Source organism: Pectinophora gossypiella, chromosome 4 (genome assembly GCF_024362695.1).
Source record: "Pectinophora gossypiella chromosome 4, ilPecGoss1.1, whole genome shotgun sequence".
NCBI lineage: Eukaryota > Metazoa > Arthropoda > Insecta > Lepidoptera > Gelechiidae > Pectinophora > Pectinophora gossypiella.
The window spans coordinates 6575905-6586701 of NC_065407.1; the positions used below are offsets into that span (position 1 = coordinate 6575905).

At 35.9% G+C, this 10797-nt stretch overlaps 2 protein-coding genes across 3 annotated transcripts; one reads left to right on the forward strand and one right to left on the reverse strand.

Moving 5' to 3' along the window:
* Positions 1-272: 272 nt before the first annotated feature.
* LOC126366294 (GDP-fucose transporter 1) lies at positions 273-5007 on the forward strand. Of its 2 annotated transcripts, none has more exons than XM_050009386.1 (6): positions 273-594; positions 794-995; positions 1815-2040; positions 2451-2743; positions 3015-3227; positions 4427-5007. In XM_050009386.1, exons 1-6 carry the CDS (start codon positions 527-529, stop codon positions 4538-4540), a joined length of 1116 nt encoding a protein of 371 aa, XP_049865343.1. In that variant the 5' UTR covers positions 273-526; the 3' UTR covers positions 4541-5007. The 2 variants fall into 2 exon arrangements, with proteins under 2 accessions (XP_049865343.1, XP_049865344.1); XM_050009387.1 differs by lacking the exon at positions 273-594 and adding an exon at positions 618-691.
* Positions 4744-8152, reverse strand: LOC126366263 (iduronate 2-sulfatase). The gene is made up of 4 exons (XM_050009334.1): positions 7946-8152; positions 7378-7858; positions 6825-7100; positions 4744-5396 (listed from the first exon to the last, which is right to left on the reverse strand). The coding sequence occupies exons 1-4, from the start codon at positions 8129-8131 to the stop codon at positions 4822-4824; spliced, it is 1518 nt and encodes a 505-aa protein (XP_049865291.1). The 5' UTR covers positions 8132-8152; the 3' UTR covers positions 4744-4821.
* Positions 8153-10797: the final 2645 nt, after the last annotated feature.

Here is a 10797-nt window from a genome sequence, read left to right on the forward strand (position 1 = left end):
CAAGTTTTTGCCGCATTTTTGTATCAAGCGCTGTATCTACGGTAGTGACAAATCAATGCGTCACGGTATGCTTTTTCATACAAATTCTATAGTAATTTCGTTTGACGTTCAGTAAAAAGTAACTGTGACTTGGCTAATTATTAGTTAGTATTTTTTACCATACACTTGGTTATTTATTTTTCTTTGACCTTTCGGATCATTTTTTATAATCGAGATATTTCGAGACATCTCTAATTGTATATCCCATAATCGCCCGTTCTCATCTCTAATATATTTGACAGCAGGACAGTCGAATTCAGTCGATCGTATATCGTATAGGTACAAAGACCAAGTACCTATAGACCGTTCGTATCGGAATCGTTTACGATACGAACCGGTCCGGTTTTACCGCTGTTCTTTTCTCTTCTGTTGCTCTGCTCAGCTCGGCTACACCACTTAGGTGAAAGTCACCCTAGAATAGGATTTTACGAAGGATATAAGAAGATTGAATTGGATTTCGGGTTCTTCAATAAGTAATAAGTGCAAAATGAAGGACCGACAGAAAGACCTGTGTTCAAGATACATAAAAATATTAATCGTAGTGTCTTGCTACTGGTAAGTTCAACAGATAGAACGGTGTTGGGTAGTTCAGTGGTTTATCAATGTTAAATATCCATAGACGTGGCTTTCCACATTACTTGTTTAGATATAGGTATATCAAATAAGTTATTATTAAAAATAAATATTTATTTTATAATAATTTAATTATTTATGACTGAACACAATAACAGTACACTGTGTTTGTATTCTGCAGGGTTGTATCAATAGCAACTGTTTTTGTAAACAAAACTCTGCTCAGCGGACAAGAGGTGGCATTGGAAGCTCCACTGTTCATCACATGGTTCCAGTGCATTGTCTCATTTGTAATATGCTTTACCTTGAGCCACACTGGAGGCATTCCTTGCGTGTTTGTGTTCCCAAAAGGCTCACCGTGGAATTATGATGTTGTTAGAAAGGTATGGATTTTGTGTCTAAATAGTGTATCTTTGGGCTAAACTAATATTTGCCTTAAATAAGTTTGAAATCATTCATTTATTTGGACGCATCCATTTACGCGGTGATTTACACATTATTACCCATTTTATACTTTTTTCAAAGTTTTCTACCTTACTTCAGATATAATCAATTATCTTATTAATTATCTCTCTGTTGCTAATTATTTTATTTTATGTCATAGTTATTCTTTATAAAGTGGCCTAATATTTAAAAGTTAAAATAGTTAAATAGTTTCTGTAAAAAGTTACAGAAAATCAAAGCTTATAACTTTGATGTGATATGGTGAATGTATTGGTGATCTTTGGATTTCAGCTTGACACTATTTTTTGAAACATCCTGTATACTTATAAGCAATCAATTACAACAACGACAAAATGCACTATCTACATTCAAAAAGCAATTTATATACATTAGTTCTACCCAGATAAGAACTGTTTGTAATTTTAGTTAGATAACACAAAATGCAAGCTGAATGCAAAATGCTGTATGCAAATGTGTTGTGTTTTTGTTATTATTATCCTTTCATTATACATATATTGCAGCCGTATTGTATAATCTGCCGCTATTACATTATGACTAGCTGTTTCCAAAAACAGAGCTGTTTTGTAATGGTCACCAATTCAAATTTCAAAACCTTTTATTTAATTAAACTCAAACTGGACCCCACGAAACAACGCCAAAAGGAAAAGAGGCCGACAGATGCAAAGATGGTCAGACGATCTGAAGAAAATGGTCACCAATTAGTCAGTTATAAATCACACTTTTATTTTAATTTCTAGGTGATTCCTCTGTCATTAATGTTTACCCTGATGATCGCAACCAACAACCTATGTCTGAAGTATGTGGGGGTGTCATTCTACTATATCGGCCGTTCATTGACAACTGTGTTCAACGTCGCATTCAGTTGGATCCTACTTGGACAGACAACATCAATGAGATGCATTCTTTGTTGCCTGTTCATCATCTTCGGGTTCTACCTTGGAGTGGATCAAGAAAATCTTTTAGGTAAGTAATATAACAATGTCTATTTTGTCCATCCTACTAATGAGCCATCAAGTTTGTGGCCTTCCAAGATTTATTAAAGCATCTACTTTCTTTAAATATGCTTTAAACATAACACATAACATTGCATCACGCCTGTATCCCTGACGGGGTAGGCAGTGATGTATAGTATTTACACCCACTCCTCACTAGCTATGTTTAAGTCCCATGATAGAGGGGGCAAGCCTATTGTCATTAACTGAGCACAAATCCTGGAAACCAAATGATATCCATAATTTATAATCCAAACATGAATTCAAACTCAAAATTGAATTCAGTGGTTTAGAGTAAAGTCTGGATTCAAAATCATAACATCACAATTTAATTCACATGTGGATATATCATCTGCTTTAAATTTCTATCTATTTTCTCAGGATCTTTCTCTTTCACTGGGACAGTGTATGGTGTCATTGGCTCTCTAATGTTATCATTATACTCCATCTACACCAAGAAAGTTTTGCCCAGCGTGAATCAAGAAGTGTGGCTGCTATCTTACTATAATAACGCCTATTCCATCATATTATTCTTGCCTCTAATTGCAATGAATGGTGAACTCGAAGCTCTGGTGAACTACAAACAATTTGACAGCTCATATTTCTGGATACAAATGGTTATTGGTGGAGTCTGTGGATTTGCTATTGGATTCTTCACTTCATTGCAGATAAAGGTATGTTATGGAAGTAATATATTTGATAAAGTGCACAATAGGTGCTAATATTTATACAGACTACTCTGATACAGACACGGAATATATTTCATGTTTCATCTTGCTTGATAGTAATCAACAATTTCACCTAAAATGGTGCTTGCTTATCTAGTAAATGACATGAGACAACAATTTTTTTGGAGCTAAAAAGAATAGGCTCATACACTCTGTCTTCACGTTGGAAATATAGATTGAATATTAAACATGACAATTTGAATTTATTTAATTACAGGTGACATCACCTTTGACCCACAACATATCAGGAACAGCCAAAGCTTGCGCGCAGACTGTGATGGCTACACAATGGTACAATGAATCCAAGAACTTACTATGGTGGACGTCCAACATCATAGTTCTATCCAGCAGTGCCCTCTACGCTCGCTTCAAGCAGATTGAAATGGACCGAAACTCAAGAAAGACAGTGCCCGAGGAAACAAAGAGCTTAGTATGACGCTTAAGTGTTTAGATCTGCATTTATTTAATGGTAGTTTTAAACGTGTCTTAGTATCTATGTGGACCGTATTATTATATGTACGAGATAATAATAGTTATGTGAACCTAATACTTAATAACTGTCTTCAAATTGTGTTCCTTCCAAATTGTATCATACATGTGTCAATTTCCGAATATGTGTATGTAGTGTATGTAGTGTTGATTTGTTAGAGTTTATATTATTTTTAGGGTTGGTTGTAATTAATGTAAATTATGTTAAACAAAATTCTATGCAAATTATGTTGTAGAGAGGAAACTTTAATAAGTGTTTTTATAGGCACATTCAGGACAGTTCCTTCGCATGGCCTTCTATTTTCTTGTGTCGTAGAAATTGTTTCTAAAAACTCCGAAGAGGCATCGCAATGTTAAGTACCTGTGAAAAAAGTTACGCTTTGAAACCCGCTAAAAATCTTTATTTTTATTTAACATCAGGCTAGACTATCCCATTGCAGGGAAAAGGCCTGTTTCACTTTTCTCTATTATTCTCGTAACAAGTTACGACGTAGCTCAAGAGCTACCTATTTCCAAGATGCCAGGTATGCATTCAACTCGTCACGCCATATTTTTCCTGGTCGGACACGACGCCTCTTGATATTTAAATTAAATCCTCCTTTGCCTAGAGTGCATCCGCTATCCGGGTAACATGGCCAGCCAAATCCCTCTAACAATATTTTACAATCTGTCAGTCAATTTAGTTGGGGAATCTGAATCATTCTTACGCAAAACCGTGGAAGGCAATCAAAAATTTTGCGGAATGTTATACGAGTATAATTATTCGGCAAAATGGCAGAAACGCTTTACCATTTGTTTTATATTAACTATTATTTATTTTGTCTATTATTGCTTCTATGCTGGACTGGTAGCGAATAAAAAACAGAATGCGTTTAAGGTCCTTACCTTCCCTTCCCGGGCATCTCGTAATAACCGACCGTGGACCTGTGTCTTTTCTAAATATGATGGATTATTTTGGGCTGATCAACTGTCATCATAGGGTTCATCACAATCCATATTATAACTTCGTATCAGAAGTTGCTGGACTTGTGGCCTTGCCTACCTCGTAGGAATCACGCGCGTGACTTTATGTGTGGAATATTTTGCTTAAATTAACGTAATATTTTGTTTTTCTGACTAATCTTTTTTATTCCTACACAGGCGGCTGAAGCAGAAGTAGGTCCAAAACTCCAAATCGATGCATTAGAAAATGAAAAGACAATCTCAGAATCTTTAAGATACATTAACAATAATGACACACCTACAGGAAACTGAAGGGGTAGACGCCACACTCCAGCAGTTGTTTACATTAGGCTAGAAAAAAATCTCATACGTAAAATAAGTGCAATATCTTAAATGTGTATTTGCTGTAGCCAGTAGTTTACCTACTAGACAATCTTAAATGTTGAATACCTTAGGTACCTATGCCAGTATTTAGCTTTTGTAGTCTAATTTAGACGTCTGTAATTTTCCCAAGCTTTTTGACAAAATCCGAATTATAGTATGTTAAGTTTAATAATTATGTTGTGCAACGCACAAGTATTTAGAAACCAAAGTTATTTTGGATCTATTTGTGATCTTAGTAGTTTAGATAAATATATTTTTATATATTTATATTGTGGATTAGTATTTACGTTATTTGATTCATCTGGGTCTGTAATGTGATCGTACAACTCTACGCCATATAATTTATTCCAATTGCGTGTAAATAACTTATTATTAAACGATATCCATTCTGTGTATCTGTATCTGTTTGTTCTAATACTGTAACCCATGATGTTTATATCCATTAGACGAGGTTTGTCCGAATTAATCACTGGGTACTCTCCAGGCCTCGGGTATTGGCTAATGGAGAATGAAATATGTTTATCGCCTTCCGAAAACCTATTCATATAATGCAATAAACTTTTTCCCTGTACGCATAAAATAACCTTATCTGTATCGTTAGGGCATTTCGGCACGTACGGTAATCCGGCCAAATCGACCAATGTGGGGAATATATCGATTAGCTCCACTGGAGTGGTTAATGATTTGTGTGCCATTTTTGGTATGCTGAATATTAGCGGGACTTTTAAAGCCACATCGAAATTGCTGTATTTCGCCCAAAGTCCGTTTTCTCCCAGCGACCAACCTGAAAGGGACAAAAAGTGACATGAGAAGCATTAATCTCTTTTCCACTTCAATCAATCTATGACACATTACAACGATATATGTATACAAAGGACATAAACATACGAATAAAAACATAAGCACAATAGGCGGCCACTTCCTTCTTCACCCCTTTAATTTAATATACTGCGATATGTATAAATACGTGATTCAGAGACATCTTACTCGGGTACTCGCCACGAAAGAAGTCCCGCGTATGTTATTGAAATGAAATTCAGTGCTCAAATACATATCAGGTGCACCTTGGTTCACACGGAATGAACTGCTTGAGAGTACCTCCGTATATGGACTGTTAGACAAGAAATTACTAACATCATAAAACAAACTGACCCGGAGTTTAACCGAGACACCCTACATACAACGCCTCAAAAGGACACACATGGGACGTCTAGGTAATATTCCTTATTCTATGGTCTAGTGCCAATAAACTAGTAATAACCCAATGAAGGCAGCACTAATGAGGCCTGTTCTACACCCTACGGACAACAAAGTCATAATAGCTGCTTATGGTCTGTCGACCAATCGTACGTGTGGGTACAATAAGAAAAATGGAACTGAATTTATGACTGTTCAGTCATAATAAGTCTATGTAGGATAATGTGATGGATGATAGCGCTAGGGATGGTGGAGGGCGCTGTCTGTATCTTGTCAAGGGATATATATATTTTCTTTTACTTTTGTTTTTAAAATGTTAATTTTCTACCAGGAGGAAAACAAATGGCTCGACGAGGACATTGAAAAGGCACATAAATTGGGAAACAGTTATTCATTAATCAATCTTGTACTGCCAGCGAGATCCAGAAATAAAATAAGATACTATTCTTTGTAATTATTAATGTACGTAATACCTAGTACTGATTAAGTTTCCTTTGCATATTCTAATAAATATATTTGTAACTAAACTGTCCAATTATAGATTTTCAAGTGAGTAGTTAGGTAGTCTGAAATACAAATCGTACATGAAATCCGCAAGTGTTTGAAAATTACAAGGATTTCTCTCTGCCAACTAGGGTTATATTTTGATGAGAGTTGTAGAATCGAAAACGGTGTCAGGATCGTGGTTAAGTGGGATTCCATGGTGTCAGCCTACTAGTGTTAATTTTTTGTGCGGTAAAGTTATGTGCGGAAAAGTAGACATACAGAAACAAAAAAGTAGTTTGGCTCATGTGAATAAACTATGCTTGATTAGAATGACAACATGACTTATAATATATGCCACAGAACAGATATATATACCTATGTATTATAGCGTATTGAGAAGGAGTAATATAATGGGTATAATATCACGTCTCTTTACTATATTTCTGTTCTGCTGTCATTCTAATTAAGCTATAATGAGGTGTACTATACCGTCTTGGCAAGACGAATATGTGAGAATAATAATACAAACCATGATCGCTAGTTAGGACAATAATAGTCTTCTTCATATCGACGTAGCTTAAGAGTTTTCCAATTAAATCGTCAATATATAGTGCAGCTGCATAGTAACTTTGTCTTATTTTCAAAGTCCATTTCTTGGGCATGGTGCCCATTGGAAAGTCTATGTTAAGGCTTTTAATATCATCTCTCTGGCGAACATCAGTCCATGGATGCCATGCTACTAGAGGCATTGCAGCTGGTTTGTGTGGGTACTTCGGAAGTCGAACTTGCTCTATCGGGACTTGGTCTGGAAAGGAAAGAAACAGTAAGTAGGTACTTTTGCAAAATAATACTCAATGAGAATTAGGAAATACCCTTATTTAGATGGGGTGAAACTGCTGTCATTCTTCTGTACTGGGATAAAAGTAACAGATTAAGTTTAGCTGCTTATCATCCCAAGCATATGAAATATGTAGGTAAATGATTTTGTCGAATATTCAAGGCCGATGGATTATAGGAGGTGGTGACGACACCTTTTCTATCTCTTTAATTAATTATAGGTATAAACGGTTGATCAAACTTACCTAAGTACTTCCTAGGGAATTTCAAAGGTATATGAGGTTTATGGAATCCAACAGCTATGAACAATGGCTTAGTACTGTTACTGGTCCTCTTCAGTATTTCAATAGCGTAATCTATAGACTGCAAATCTGGCAATGACTTGCCTGGCTGTTTTGATACTTTTACGGGACATATGAGATTCTTCTGCATTCTTTGTGTTCTTCGATCTTTACACACTGCCGCTTCCTTATATTTATCTGTAGGAGGATGGTAAGGAACGTGCGACCAACTGTACGGGTAGTCGTCATTGAAGTTAGAACTTTGGCCAGGATGGAACACTTTACCAATAGAGTAAGTTTCATAGCCATTTTGTTTAAAGTATTGAGGTAATGTTGTGAAATTTCCAATGAAAGTCCGCCAGTAACTGTAAAAATCGTATAGGTGCAACGCATCGGGTCGACGACCTGTCAGTATGGAATTTCTGCTTGGCGCACACAACGCTTGCTGAAAAGGTTTACAGAGAATAATAATTAAACATAATATTATAAGAACAAAGTAAGTATCTATTGAAATTATATAAGATACACGTACTTGAGCAAATGCGTTTTCGAAACTAATGCCATTTGCCGCCATATTTTGAATATTTGGCAAGTTTATGTTTTCGTCCACCAGAGGTCGCAAATCGTCAACAAAGATAAACAAAACATTGCGATTCAGTTTTGTTTCACTTCCATTTATATTGATTACGATTAAAATAGTGACATAGAATAAATACATGTTTAGATAATTAACGTAATGATTTTAGCTAGTTAAATTACAAAGCTTGTGTCGAATATGTAGCAAAACATACTAATAAAATATACATACCATACACAAAGTGTTTCTTTTCATGGACACAAAATATTTTATAATAAATAACTATTATAATAATTAGCCATAACAAAATCTCGGAGCACCAAAAGTCCCATATCATTCGCGTTAGTGTAAAAATCTCCTAATGTCATTTTGCAATTTTGAAAAATATCAATGAATATAAGTTCAATTGGAAGTGTTGGAACTTAGCAGATCTATTATTTTTTGCGTGTAATGGAACGCTAATGTTACACGCACACAAACACAAATCTGCTTCACACGAATGAATGTCAGTCAATACCATCAAAGTGGTTTTATTCATAGACAGGATATAACATGCTGCGGGTACAAATCCCATCAGAGTCAATTATTTCGATTAATTTTTTCTTTTTTATTAAACAAGTATCGAATATAAAATATCCTAATAGGAATGTTGTGTTTTATAATACAAAAGATATAAAAATTATACAGAGGAACCTTCCAGACCACGTTTCCCAAAAAAAAAACATAGATGGCGCTATTTTCTCATTGCTCGGATACATAACTATTCAGAAAAATATAATGTAATGAAAGGGGCATATATAAAAATAATTGTTGCTTGATATACACTTCTCATCAAAAAAATCGAAACACCTTGCAAGTTTACGTTTTGTCAGGATTATCAGAAAAATGTGTACATTTAAGGGGCATATATAAAAATAATTGTTGCTTGATATACACTTCTCATCAAAAAAATCGAAACACCTTGCAAGTTTACGTTTTGTCAGGATTATCAGAAAAATGTGTACATTTAGGAATAAATGTTAAATGTCGTTTAATAGTGAGTAATATGAGCTTATCAAATCTTAATGTTAATCTTCTAAATTTAAATGAATTTTTCATAGGTTTCGTATTTTGTTAAATGAGTCATTTTTATTCCGTATGGAGTATAATGGAAATGGATAAAACAACACACGTAAATGAAAAAAAAAAGCTAAAAAACGTTTATTTAATAACTTGTATTCCCTCCCCGAGCTCTAATTACTGCTTCCATACGGTTCTTCATCGATCGGATGAGAGTCACGATCACATGCTGTGGTATATTGTCCCATTCCTCTTGGATTGCATCTTGCAGCTGGCTAAGTGTTTCTGGGGCAGGATCTCTTGCTCGAATTCGTCTCTTTAATTCATCCCACAGATGTTCAATGGGATTCATGTCCGGGCTTCTTGCTGGCCATTCCATAATAGAGATATCGACTTCGTTAAGATAATCTCGTACGACGCCCGCGGTGTGAGCCCTAGCATTGTCGTGCATGAATATGAAGCCGTTGCCAATAAAATGTGCATAGGGCATCACATGAGGCTCGAGACACTCTTCGACGTACCGATGACAGTTTAGTGCAGGCAGACGTGGCCCAGACACGAAAGCAAGCTCTGTCTTACCGTCGGCGCTGATTCCTCCCCAAACCGTCCACGAACCGCCACCATAGCTGACCTTTTCTTCAATGCAGCATTGTGCATAGCGTTCTCCGTCTCTTCTGTAGACCTTGTTCCTTCCGTCGTTACCATACAGCATAATTTTACACTCATCAGAAAAGAGAACTTTGCTCCACTGTAGGTATGACCAATTTAGGTGCTCACGTGCAAAGTTAAGGCGCGCTCTTCGATGGTCTGCAGTTAATTTCGGCCCATTTGCTGGCTTATGCGGTACCAGTCCACGATCCTTCAACCTTCTTCTAATTGTAGAGTCACTTACAGCCACCCTTCGTACAACACGAAGCCGCTGCTGCAGTTGAAAAGCGTTAAGGCGTCGATTTCTTAAAGAAGTTGTTACAATAAATCGATCATCTCGTTCAGAAGTGACCCGATTCCTGCCAGATCCTGAACGGCGCGTGAACAAACCAGTCTCCCGATAACGTTTATAGACTCTATGAACAGATGACAGGCTTAGATGCAGTCTTGCAGCCACAACACGCTGACTAAGGCCAGAATCCAGCAATGCCACAACTTGGGCGGCTTCTGTGGGCGAAGTATCCATATGTTTTAGAAAAAAAACCTTTTTTCAGACGTCCCAAAGTCACAGTATTGAAATAAAAAACAAAAAGTTTAAGGATAGGCGCCAATTTTTAGTTTTTAAACGCTAAATGTACTCCAACCCTAAACACACATTTGTCTCAAAACAGTGATTCATTTCGTTTATAAGATAAACAAATGAAATTCTAATTTTGAATTTAGAATTTTCGCTTATTACTGTAATGGCCAAACTGCCAGCTATACATTTATGTATTTTTTTTCATCGTATGAATTCTTTTTTGTGTTAAATTCGGACAGAAACAATGAAAACGGAAGTGTTTCAATTTTTTTGATGAGAAGTGTATATAGATCAGACATGGTATAGAATTATGTTGCTACTCTTTATTCTGATCATACTAATAATCGGTGAAAGATGTTTTGAATTTCGGTAAAATAACAAGGGTCATCATGTATACCCAAAAACAGAGATAAAAGATGCATAATTATTATGTCTGTTATGTATGGAATTAGAAAGTTAAACGGAGGCAAGTCTGTACAGCGTCATCTATATATTTTTTTTGGGAACGCAGCTTGAGAAA

What these genes read in the sequence shown, in the direction of transcription:
- LOC126366294 (XM_050009386.1), top strand. Translation starts at nt 527, where the DNA reads ATGAAGGACCGACAGAAAGACCTGTGTTCAAGATACATAAAAATATTA. An exon ending in GGATCAAGAAAATCTTTTAG is followed by an intron (nt 2,041 to 2,450) that starts GTAAGTAATATA and finishes CTATTTTCTCAG; the next exon opens with GATCTTTCTCTTTCACTGGG. An exon ending in CCGAGGAAACAAAGAGCTTA is followed by an intron (nt 3,228 to 4,426) that starts GTATGACGCTTA and finishes ATTCCTACACAG; the next exon opens with GCGGCTGAAGCAGAAGTAGG.
- LOC126366263 (XM_050009334.1), bottom strand. Translation starts at nt 8,131, where the DNA reads ATGTATTTATTCTATGTCACTATTTTAATCGTAATCAATATAAATGGA. An exon ending in TCGAAAACGCATTTGCTCAA is followed by an intron (nt 7,859 to 7,945) that starts GTACGTGTATCT and finishes AAACCTTTTCAG; the next exon opens with CAAGCGTTGTGTGCGCCAAG. An exon ending in TGTCCTAACTAGCGATCATG is followed by an intron (nt 5,397 to 6,824) that starts GTTTGTATTATT and finishes TGTCCCTTTCAG; the next exon opens with GTTGGTCGCTGGGAGAAAAC.